The sequence below is a fragment of the Mauremys mutica genome, chromosome 11 (genome assembly GCF_020497125.1).
Source record: "Mauremys mutica isolate MM-2020 ecotype Southern chromosome 11, ASM2049712v1, whole genome shotgun sequence".
In the NCBI taxonomy this organism is placed as follows: Eukaryota; Metazoa; Chordata; order Testudines; family Geoemydidae; genus Mauremys; species Mauremys mutica.
Genome location: NC_059082.1, coordinates 25504865 through 25517801, shown reverse-complemented (window position 1 = coordinate 25517801; position 12937 = coordinate 25504865). Strand labels below are relative to the sequence as shown.

The window sequence follows — 12937 nt, the reverse complement described above, 5'->3', positions numbered from 1 at the left end:
TCAATAGATTATAAGCTCTTTGTAGCAGGGACTGTCCTTTCTTGAAATTTGGAAAGCATCCTACATATCGTTATATGCAGTGTTGTTGTTGTATTGGTACCAAGATATTAGAGAGACAAGGTGGGTGAGGTAATATCTTTTATTGCACCAACTTCTCTTGATGAGAGAAACATACTTTCAAGCTTACAAAGAGCTCTTCTTCAGATCACCTTCAGGTATGGGGGCCTGACTGTGACCTGAAGAAGAGCTCTTTGTCAGCTTGAGAGTATGTTTCTCTCACCAACAGAAGTTGGTCCAATAAAAGGTATTACCTCACCCACCTTGTCCCTCTGACATAGTCTGGTATGACTATAAGCAAACATGACATAATACTATAGACTCCCTATAGTGAAGAGTATATTTGAGATGATAGTGCATTTTTAATTTAACATTCAGGATATCTTTCGGTTAATCTGTTGAGAGGTTTGGTTTTTTTATTTGTATCTTCCATTTATGAAATTTTTGACAATTTAGAAATCATAAGAACCATAAGTCTTGTTACAATTCACTTGAAAAGTGCTCCTATTCAACAGTGTTTTCCACTTTACATACTTCATGTCAAATTTGTCAAGTATGTTTTTTTGTTTAAACTTAGCTTATGCACCTGTTCTCTATCTTTAATAGGTTTATGAACCACATGAAACACCACTTAGAGCTTGAGAAGCAGAGCAGTGAAAGTTGGGAAAGCCACACCACCTGCCAGCACTGTTATCGTCAGTTTCCCACACCTTTCCAGCTGCAATGCCACATTGAAAGTACACACACCCCTTATGAATCATCTAGTAAGTTTGTTCTCTTTGTGTTTAATCATTGTGTTCTTACAATTTTAGCTATTTGCTGATTTGTAACTTGCAAATAAAGATGCAGGAAACCATTGTTTTTTGTTTTTGTTTTTTTTAAAAGGGGAGAATAAGTACTGAGGTTAGAGAGTAGTTGATCAGCCAGTTTATCAGTTTTTAGTTACCATGTTCAGTTACCAGCTTTTGTTCAGATTGTTTGAAAGATTATTATTGCTCTCCATTGCCAGATTTCTTGTATTTTAAAAGACAGTGCATCACACCAGGAAATCCTGACTGCAGACTCTTGAAGCAAGTTTCAGAAGCAAAATAAATCTGCAGTTTGTCTCATCTTTATTACTTTAATACTTCTGTATGTGTCAATTTCATTTTATGTATGTATATGTACATAGCAGTTTACACACGCACAATACGCTATTTCTTCCCCCAAACTCCAATTAATACATTTTGATTATTTTCTGTTCTTTTTCAGCTATTTGTAAAATCTGTGAATTATCCTTTGAAACAGAGCAAGTTCTTTTGCAACATATGAAGGACAATCATAAGCCAGGTGAAATGCCATATGTTTGCCAGGTATCTCAGAGTATTCAGTATTAAAACACCTATTTTTTTTCTTAGAAAATTTTCAGAAAAGAAGTCAACATAAGAGCTCATGAGGTTAAATTACATTTTTATTTCTAGGTGTGCAGTTACAGATCATCAGCTTTTTCAGATGTAGAAACCCATTTTAGAACTGTACATGAAAACACAAAACATTTGCTTTGTCCATTTTGCCTCAAAGTTATTAAAATTGGAGCACCATACATGCATCATTATATGAGGCATCAGGTAAGTAGCTATTAATTTTTGTCTCTTCATGATATAGAAATGTGACCCAAAAAGCAAAACTTAACTTAGTAATATGCTAATGTACATTTTCCCACATAAAAATAGCGTAATTGGTTGTGTGACCATTGAGAAGAGTTATGTTTTAAAATACTGGAGGTAAATATACTAATAAGAGAAAATATTTATCGTATAAAGCTTTCGGCCATTTCTTTTGAATTCTTTTAAGTAAACTATTGGATTCCATTGGGAGATGTCCCCAGTATATTGATGTGTGAGGAGTTCTTTGTGTAACTAGTGTTAGCAATAATATTAAAAAACTATTAAAAAATCTCTGCACATTCTATGAAAGAATACATGTGTCATTTCTTTGCTTAGATATGTCATACTGACATCCTCTTGAAATCAGTGACAAAACACACACTCACTCTTGTGGAACCAGATGTAGGATTATAGTTATCTTTTATTTGTAATTTCATTGAATTGGTAACCTAGATGCTACTGATACATCGTGCTTTTGTATTGCTTTGCATTTTAAAGCACTGTACACATGTTCATTTTCTGGTTTGTTATGCAGTATTATGGATTTTAGGATTATTAAGAGTGACTCGTTAAAGTAAGATTTAGGTCATTATTGCTTGAGACATGCTAGGATGGCAGTTTCAGTTGATTAGAAGATTCCTGCTTATTGTAAATTGTCTTCCATTTTTAAAAGAAAAAAGGAATATACCGTTGTACGAAGTGCAGATTGCAATTTTTGACATGCAAAGAAAAAACGGATCACAAGACTCAGCATCACCGGACATTCAGGAAACCTAAGCAATTAGAGGGATTGCCTCCTGGAACTAAAGTAAGTTTTTACTTCATATAAAAGAGAAAAAAAGAAAAAGTTACCTGACCGGAGAAATGGAGAGAGCCTACTTAGAGAGGAGGAGATGAGAGGACTGGATTTTAGGTTGGAGATACTGAGGCGTTGGGAAAGGAAGGAATCTTCCCTACTCAAAGCAATCAATTTTACACCAGCCCTCAAAGCGGATTATTTAATTCTGCCTCCCATCTTCATAATTTATACAGGACTGTGCTTTCCCTGCACATGTCTGTGCACCCCCAACACACACAATTGATAAGAGCCCCACTCCCACTTTTTAGAAGAAGTCTGTCCTGCTGCTTTCCTGAGCTGAGGGTCCTGTTTTTCCCTTCTCTCCCACCCAGCCCCCCACCCCCCACTTTCTTGGAGAAATGTGAGGGCTTCAGCATATTGGCTGTAGAGAGGATGTGATCAGTGGTTGAGAATATTTGACCCTTTCTCAATTTATGGGGCCATATTGGGGAAGAGCAGCAGCCAGCAAGGGCGCAAAAGTTGCTGCTCCCTAGTTAGAACTCTTTCCTGAGCACAGAGTCTATAAGAGTTTTCCAGACCCATGTTTGAAGGGAGATGAAGAGAGCTCTTCTTGCTATATGTGCTGAGGGAACCTTGCTGTTCATCAGCGTGTGGATCATCATCTCATCTGGTTGCCTTTCCTCAAGGAAAAAATAGAATGAGTGACAAGTAGTCAATCAGCACAAGATTTCCCTGTAAATTAGGGTTTTTTCATACAGACTTCTAAGAGGATTTGAGATCCATAGTCCTATGAGGAAAACCCGTGGACTTGGCAGGTCTGTGAAGTAGCTGGTCTGTTGGAAACTGGCCAGCTTGACCACACTGTCATTTGAGTCCCTGTAGGAGAACTCATAATTGTGATAGTTGCTTTGCAAATTATGAAGTACTTTTTTTTCCCCAGTAAACCTGCAGGTCAGACTTCAGTCTTCTGTGATAACGTATTCAATTATCCAAAGATTTCATGGGTTTAAGACTAAGTAGTAGACGTTCTGCTTGCTTACTTTAGAATTTTCTGCTGTTACCTATTGGATGCCCCCTTTTTTGCTGAAAATCAGTAAACTATTTGGGGTATAGCTTCTGTTCTGTGTCAGTTGAAAGTCATATTTTTCAACATATGTCTTATTGAATAGGATTCTATATATTTGTTCCATGTTTAGCAAAATTTTCTTGACAGTAAACTGCTTTATTTGTTTTATACAACAAGGATATGAACAAAGTATACAAGGCAAATGAAAGCATTGCCTATGTTATAGAAATAGGCGTTTCAAAAATTTAAATATAACTCTCTAATTGGTGTCATTAATTTTTACAGTGTTATAAAAATAAAGTGCCCATATTATTTCATGTTCCTAGGTTACTATTCGAGCTTCTGTTGGACCTCTTCAATCTGGAACATCTGCCACATCTTTTAGCACAAGCACCTCCACATTTCAGTTATCTCCCAAAACTAAAAATACAAACACTAAAAATCACAACAAATCTAATACAAATAAATCAAAATTAAAATCATCAACTATACAGAAGAAGCAAAACACATTTACTAGCAGCAGCAGCAGCAGCAGCAGCAAAAAAAAAAAAAAAGTTGCCAATACAGCATTGCATAATCTAAGGTAAAATCTTTCAGTTAATACTGTTCTAAAGTATATTTTGAACATACTTACAAAAAGTAGTTAAAGATCAGTTCATGAAGATAAAGCTTATTGGAACACAGGAGATTTGCGACATGGTTGAGTTTGGCAAGAAGAGCAGGTTCATAAGAAAGACGCTAGTATCTTGATATTTGCATACCAATATCTGGATATTATTTTTATCTTTATTCTTCCCCATGTGATTTGTTGTTTTGTTAGCAACAGACTTCCTGGCAGTGGACGAGCAGGACAGATGATGTGAAAAGTACTAATTTCCTACAAAATTTAGACTTTTCACTGAGTCACTGTACAAAATCATGTTTTGTTGAAATACTGAGTCTCTAGGTAGAGTCTACTAAAGATGACCTGCAAAGGGAAATACAGCTATGCTTGTGTTCCTTTTAGCTTCTTTATGAGGTTACAAAGAAATCATTTTGTTTGTAGGGTTTTTAAGGTTTTGTTTGTTTGTTTTTCCTGTTTATTTTTAAAATTAGGAATTCAGGTCTTGTCTGTCCTAGATGGCACTCTGGTGACTGGAGATGTAATGAAATTGTTCCAGAAGAGTCAAGAGATTGAAAGCTAAGCTATTGAGAAGAGAGAGGATCTTTAGTTTGATTGTATAAAACTTTTTTTAATAGCTATTTAAGTTCAATGAATAACATTTTGGATACAGAATGCCTTTGTTAAAGATTGACAATCCTGCTTCTTCAGTTGAGGTACTAAAGCTCACAATAAATATGCTTCAGGACATCCAACTGGGCCTCCAACAAAATTAGGGAGGACCAGACTTAACTTTATTCATTTATCAGAGGGGTAGCCGTGTTAGTCTGGTTCTGTAGAAGCAGCAAAGAATCCTGTGGCACCTTATAGACTAACAGATGTTTTTGCAGCATGAGCTTTCGTGGGTGAATACCCACTTCTTCGGATGCAAGTAGTGGAAATTTCCAGGGGCAGGTAAATATAAGCAAGCAAGAAGCAAGCTAGAGATAACGAGGTTAGATCAATCAGGGAGGATGAGGCCCTGTTCTAGCAGTTGAGGTGTGAAAACCAAGGGAGGAGAAACTGGTTCTGTAATTGGCAAGCCATTCACAGTCTTTGTTTAGTCCTGAGCTGATGGTGTCAAATTTGCAGATGAACTGGAGCTCAGCAGTTTCTCTTTGAAGTCTGGTTCTAAAGTTTTTTTGCTGCAGGATGGCCACCTTAAGGTCTGCTATTGTGTGGCCAGGGAGGTTGAAGTGTTCTCCTACAGGTTTTTGTATATTGCCATTCCTAATGTCTGATTTGTGTCCATTTATCCTTTTCCTTAGAGACTGTCCAGTTTGGCCAATGTACATAGCAGAGGGGCATTGCTGGCATATGATAGCATATATTACATTGGTGGATGTGCAGGTGAATGAACCGGTGATGGTGTGGCTGATCTGGTTAGGTCCTGTGATGGTGTTGCTGGTGTAGATATGTGGGCAGAGTTGGCATCGAGGTTTGTTGCATGGATTGGTTCCTGAGCTGGAGTTACTATGGCGTGGTGTGCAGTTGCTGGTGAGAATATGCTTCAGGTTGGCAGGTTGTCTGTGGGCGAGGACTGGCCTGCCACCCAAGGCCTGTGAAAGTGTGGGATCATTGTCCAGGATGGGCTGTAGATCCCTGATGATGCGTTGGAGGGGTTTTAGCTGGGGACTGTATGTGATGGCCAGTGGAGTCCTGTTGGTTTCTTTCTTGGGCTTGTCTTGCAGTAGGAGGCTTCTGGGTACACGTCTGGCTCTGTTGATCTGTTTCTTTATTTCCTCGTGTGGGTACTGTAGTCTTGAGAATGCTTGGTGGAGATTTTCTAGGTGTTGGTCTCTGTCTGCGGGGTTAGAGCAGATGCGGTTGTACCTCAGTGCTTGGCTGTAGACAATGGATCTTGTGGTGTGTCCGGGATGGAAGCTGGAGGCATGAAGGTAGGCATAGCGGTCGGTAGGTTTTCGGTATAGGGTGGTGTTAATGTGACCATCACTTATTTGCACCGTGGTGTCTAGGAAGTGGACCTCCCGTGTAGATTGGTCCAGGCTGAGGTTGATGGAGGGGTGGAAGCTGTTGAAATCATGGTGGAATTTTTCCAGAGACTCCTTCCCATGGGTCCAGATGATGAAGATGTCATCAATGTAGCGTAGGTAGAGAAGGGGCATGAGTGGATGGGAGCTGAGGAAGCGTTGTTCCAGGTCAGCCATAAAAATATTGGCATATTGTGGGGCCATGCGGGTGCCCATAGCGGTGCCACTGCTTCTTGCTTCTTGCTTGCTTATATTTACCTGCCCCTGGAAATTTCCACTACTTGCATCCGAAGAAGTGGGTATTCACCCACGAAAGCTCATGCTGCAAAAACATCTGTTAGTCTATAAGGTGCCACAGGATTCTTTGCTGCTTCTACAGAACCAGACTAACACGGCTACCCCTCTGATACTTGACACCATGCAAGGCACTGCATTTAGCCGTATGGAGTGGAAATCCATCAACCTCATGAAGAAACTTGCACAAATACAGACAGATATCATCTTCCTTTCCAAATGTAAACGGATGGACATCATACCTAATGGACTAAAGGTAAAAAATCCACTGCTATCTACATACTACACAGACCACAGTGAGAGATTATGCCATACTCTATCAAAGAAACTGAGGAACCACCTGATCAGCATCCTATACAGCAAACAGGAAAACATCAAAAAAGAGCTCTCCAACCTGGAGTCTCTCATCAATAACCAAACTTCCATACAAATGGACTTCACTAAAATAAGACAGGAGATCTACATTACTCACTTCACCTCTCTACAAAGGAAAAAGGACTGTAAGCTGTCTAAACTCCTACCTGCCACATGGGGCCACAACCGTGGTACCCCCAACCCACCCAGCAATATCGTCAATCTATCCAACCACACACTCAGCCCAGAAGAACAGTCTGTCCTATCTCGGGGACTCTCTTTCTGCCCTGCCACCCCCACCAACATGATACAGTTCTGCGGCGATCTGGAAGCCTACTTTCGCCGTCTCCGACTCAAAGAATACTTCCAGGACAACACTGAACAGCGCACTGATACACAGTTACCCTCCCACCAACAGCACAAGAAGAAGAACTCCACATGGACTCCTCCTGAGGGTCGAAATGACAGTCTGGACCTATACATTGAATGCTTCCGCCGACGTGCACAGGCAGAAATTGTGGAAAAACAACATCGCTTGCCTCACAACCTAAGTCGTGCAGAATGCTATGCCATCCACAGCCTCAGAAACCATCCTGACATTATTATCAAAGAGGCTGACAAAGGAGGTGCTGTTGTCATCATGAACAGGTCGGACTACCAAAAGGAGGCTGCCAGACAACTCTCCAATACCAAATTTTACAAGCTACTTCCCTCAGATCCCACTGAGGAATACACTAAGAAACTGCACCATCTACTCAGGACACTCCCTACAGTAACACCGGAACAAATCAACATACCCTTAGAGCCCCGACCAGGGTTATTCTATCTACTACCCAAGATCCACAAACCCGGAAATCCTGGACGCCCCATCATCTCGGGCATTGGAACTCTCACTGAAGGACTGTCTGGATATGTAGACTCTCTACTCAGACCCTATGTTACCAGCACTCCCAGCTATCTCCGTGACACCACTGATTTCCTGAGGAAACTACAATGCATTGGTGACCTTCCAGAAAACACCATCCTAGCCACCATGGATGTAGAGGCTCTCTACACAAACATCCCACACACTGATGGAATACAAGCTGTCAGGAACAGTATCCCTGATGATGCCACAGCACAACTGGTTGCTGAGCTCTGTGCCTTTATCCTCACACACAACTATTTCAAATTTAATGACAATATATATCTCCAGATCAGTGGCACCGCTATGGGCACCCGCATGGCCCCACAATATGCCAATATTTTTATGGCTGACCTGGAACAACGCTTCCTCAGCTCCCATCCACTCATGCCCCTTCTCTACCTACGCTACATTGATGACATCTTCATCATCTGGACCCATGGGAAGGAGTCTCTGGAAAAATTCCACCATGATTTCAACAGCTTCCACCCCTCCATCAACCTCAGCCTGGACCAATCTACACGGGAGGTCCACTTCCTAGACACCACGGTGCAAATAAGTGATGGTCACATTAACACCACCCTATACCGAAAACCTACCGACCGCTATGCCTACCTTCATGCCTCCAGCTTCCATCCCGGACACACCACAAGATCCATTGTCTACAGCCAAGCACTGAGGTACAACCGCATCTGCTCTAACCCCGCAGACAGAGACCAACACCTAGAAAATCTCCACCAAGCATTCTCAAGACTACAGTACCCACACGAGGAAATAAAGAAACAGATCAACAGAGCCAGACGTGTACCCAGAAGCCTCCTACTGCAAGACAAGCCCAAGAAAGAAACCAACAGGACTCCACTGGCCATCACATACAGTCCCCAGCTAAAACCCCTCCAACGCATCATCAGGGATCTACAGCCCATCCTGGACAATGATCCCACACTTTCACAGGCCTTGGGTGGCAGGCCAGTCCTCGCCCACAGACAACCTGCCAACCTGAAGCATATTCTCACCAGCAACTGCACACCACGCCATAGTAACTCCAGCTCAGGAACCAATCCATGCAACAAACCTCGATGCCAACTCTGCCCACATATCTACACCAGCAACACCATCACAGGACCTAACCAGATCAGCCACACCATCACCGGTTCATTCACCTGCACATCCACCAATGTAATATATGCTATCATATGCCAGCAATGCCCCTCTGCTATGTACATTGGCCAAACTGGACAGTCTCTAAGGAAAAGGATAAATGGACACAAATCAGACATTAGGAATGGCAATATACAAAAACCTGTAGGAGAACACTTCAACCTCCCTGGCCACACAATAGCAGACCTTAAGGTGGCCATCCTGCAGCAAAAAAACTTTAGAACCAGACTTCAAAGAGAAACTGCTGAGCTCCAGTTCATCTGCAAATTTGACACCATCAGCTCAGGACTAAACAAAGACTGTGAATGGCTTGCCAATTACAGAACCAGTTTCTCCTCCCTTGGTTTTCACACCTCAACTGCTAGAACAGGGCCTCATCCTCCCTGATTGATCTAACCTCGTTATCTCTAGCTTGCTTCTTGCTTGCTTATATTTACCTGCCCCTGGAAATTTCCACTACTTGCATCCGAAGAAGTGGGTATTCACCCACGAAAGCTCATGCTGCAAAAACATCTGTTAGTCTATAAGGTGCCACAGGATTCTTTGCTTTATTCATTTAATTTTTCTGCAAAGTTTGTGGGGTATTTTGGGGGTGGATGGGTTGGGAAGACATCTCAGAGGAGAGCCCCAATCCTTTTTTAAAGAGAAGCAAAAAGCAGGCAAATAACTTACTTAAAAGTCCTTTGCAGATAAGCTTTGAGTAAGTTTTAAGATTAGAGGGGAAAAAAATTTCTTGAGTGTTTTTAAGAAGTATGAGCTAATATGAATTTAAACAGTACTTTGTATATAGGCTCTACCATGACCAGCTAACATTTTTTAAAGGTGTTAAACTGTCTACGCTAGCTACTAAATGGTGTTTAAAATCATTAGTCAGTCAACACATTGTTAAAAAGACCCTCATTTTACTAGTCAAACCAATGCTGTTGAGGCTTTAAAATAAGATCTTTTAAATATATTAAGTATGTCCCCTTAATGTATTAACACTAACAATATTTGGTTCATTTGTATTACTATTAGGTATCGTTTGGGAGTTCATAAATGCATTGAATGTTACTCAGAAATAAAAGATTTCGCAAGTCACTTTCCAGCATACGTCCATTGCAGCTTATGCAGATACAATACTAGCTGTAGCAAAGCCTATGTGAATCATATGATGAGGTGAGCACTCTTCAAATTTTGATAATTAAAGTCATGGATATTATAAAATATTTTTCTTTAACCTATATATAATTTATGTTAACTGTTTCTGTGAGCTGTATCTTGTATTTGTTTCATAGGACTGAGGAAAACTATAGGCTTAGATTTTCAAAGCAATGTTAATGACAGATGTGTGGCTAAATCCACTGCACTGGTACTTGCTATAAAAAAAACCCCTCAGACTATAAGCAGGACCCTGTGTATAGAGTGAGGCATGGTATTGCAGGAAGAGAAAAAATGGTTTTGTGGTTGAGGCAGTGAAATGACACCTTGGAGAACTGGGTTCTATCCCTGCCTCTGTCTCTGCCACAGAATTCTTATGTAAGGCTGGGCAAGTAACTTAAACCAAAGTTTTCAGAGGTGATCAGTAATCATTTGTTCCTCATTTTCTAGCCACCCACCTCGAGACCCTAGTGTTTGAATTGTAGAAGTGCAGTTCAGTCACAGCTACAACTGAAGTCTATGGGATCTGTGCTTTAAACATACACAGTGCTATATAATGAGACGTTCTCTGAAAAATCATGCCGTAGGTGTCTAAAATTGGCCACCCAAAATTAGTGGATACTTTTTTGACCCTATTCTCTCTCTGCCTCAGTTCTGCATCTGTAAAACAATACTGCCTTATCTCACAGGGGTAATGTGAAGATAAATTCATTGATGTTTGTGAAACAGTCAGATACTACAGTGATGATTGTGATAGAAAAGCCCATGAGAAAATTAATAATTCTGTGTTTAGTGCAGTGTTTGAATAGTGGTGCAGTAAATAAGGCATGGGACCCAGGGCCGCCCAGGGACCCCCACTGCCAAAGACCTGGAGCGGAAGAAGCTCCAGGGGCCCGGACCCTGCGAGAGGTTTTCTGGGGCCTCCAGAGCGAGTGAAGGACCCTGCTCCAGGGGCCCCGAAAAACTCTCGTGGGGGCCCCTCCGGGGCCTGGGGCAAATTGACCCACTTTCCCCTCCCTCCCCCCCTCCCCGGCAGCCCTGATGGGACCTCACATACAATGAGGGTAAATCAAAATGTCGAATAGCTGCTCATTAAATGAGCACTGTTCATTCCGTGCACTGAATGAGGCAGGGGTCCTGTGGAAAAAATGTGATCATATATGTAATTAAGGACTATATAATGCATACGCACAATCAGAATGAGTTACGCTTGCCTAAGCAACTTTAAATTCTGGCATTTTCTAACTGAGTGCTTGACTTCGCAATCTTAATGTTTTAGCATTTTGTGTGTATGTATGTAGACATGCCTGTGCCTACATACACACACAGACATGTTGTGGTGTCACTGTCCATTTGAGTTTTTGGGTGAAGTGATGTATCATGTTACAAACTTGCTGGTTTCTATTTAGTTAATAGGAGAACCTTCTGTGCTAGCAACCAGCAGCTGTATAGCTATCTTGTGGCTTTAGTCCATCTTATATATTAAGACGGATCTCATACATACACATTTATTAAGCTGTTGTTTAAACCTATTGAGTATAGTCCATAAATGATGCCTTGTTTCTGAACCATAGTGGAGCCAGAGCAAATTGAAATACTGATACTGAGAACAAATATATAGCTTATTGTAATTACTGTAAAACATCAAAATAATAGTTAAAACTTTAGAAGTCGAGAATATATTCTCAGGCTGTTTTATCTATTTTCACAAATGACTTACTACTTGTTTATGTACAAACACAAACATTCAAACTAGTTATTCAAAGACAGTGCTATGCTATTGCCATATTATGATAGTAAGTGATTGTATCCTGAAAATTAAACTTCATAGTACTTCAGCTAATCATGACTGAAATGGTTTTTTGTCCCAAAATTACATTCCTCAGAAAGTACTTAAAAGTTTACTAAACGGATACCTTGAAAAGGATAAAGACATACTTATTTAACTGGTAGTCTAATCCTGAAAATATGTAACAGCTAGTGATGTTTTAAAGATGTTGGTGTCATATTTCAATATTTTGAACAGGGAATGAGATGCATGAACCTGTAAACTCTTTATGTACCAAATTTACTACCTTAGAACAGTACATGGACAGACAATAAAAGGCCTTTATTTTCATGTCTTGCAACAGGCAACTTGCAGTACCATTTACAGTGTAGTTATGTGGAATACTACACTCAAAAAGACTTGCCCTCTATATAGAAAAATAGTTTAAATTATATTTTCTTCTCTGTAGTTTTCATAGTGCTCGTCCAAGTAAAAGATTTTGGATCTATAAGAAACATTCAGAAGAACTGAGGTAACTCTTATTTTCAGTTGCAAATTATTCTTTGTTACATTCTTTTTTTAATATATACTCTTATACCTGTCTAGTCGCTTAGTTGATATTATATATAAGGCCTGTATTTGAGGTTCAAACTTTGGAACTCTTGATCTTGTGGGTTGCTACAAGTTGGAAGTAGCATGGAAGTGAAAATGTTTATGCAGGGGAAGTGAAGCTGCTTGTGGGAGAACTAATAATGTTTAATGTAACTGCAAATACATAAAGCAACTGTCCACATGTCTCTTCCACCCTTATTCCCCATCTCTGCCAAATTTTCAAAAGAAGAACTTCCTCTCACGCACCTGCTATCTATAATGCTTGGAATTCTCAAATAAAAGTGCTAATAATGGGTAATACTTCTTTGACTTTCTTTTTATTATGTTTGTACAGTGCTGAGCACAGTGGGGTCCTGGTATATGGCTAGGGCTCCTACATGCTATTTTAATTAATTACCCAAATAATAAATACTTAAGTGCACAAAAAGATGATGATGATTTACATAAACATTACATACATGTTCATTGTATTTTCATTGGATCGTCACATAGTCTCAAACTTTAT

At 40.2% G+C, this 12937-nt stretch overlaps 1 protein-coding gene across 7 annotated transcripts in view; it reads left to right on the top strand.

The window, feature by feature from the left end:
* The window catches only part of ZNF280D (zinc finger protein 280D), a 97965-nt gene that overhangs the window by 64855 nt on the left and 20173 nt on the right, over nt 1–12937 (top strand). For all 7 annotated transcript variants that reach the window (XM_044979776.1, XM_044979775.1, XM_044979777.1 and 4 more), the window contains 7 exons: nt 664–821; nt 1309–1409; nt 1518–1664; nt 2377–2511; nt 3895–4151; nt 9930–10070; nt 12290–12352. In XM_044979776.1, coding sequence (XP_044835711.1) covers nt 664–821; nt 1309–1409; nt 1518–1664; nt 2377–2511; nt 3895–4151; nt 9930–10070; nt 12290–12352 — 1002 coding nt within the window. The remainder of the gene's footprint in view (nt 1–663; nt 822–1308; nt 1410–1517; nt 1665–2376; nt 2512–3894; nt 4152–9929; nt 10071–12289; nt 12353–12937) is intronic.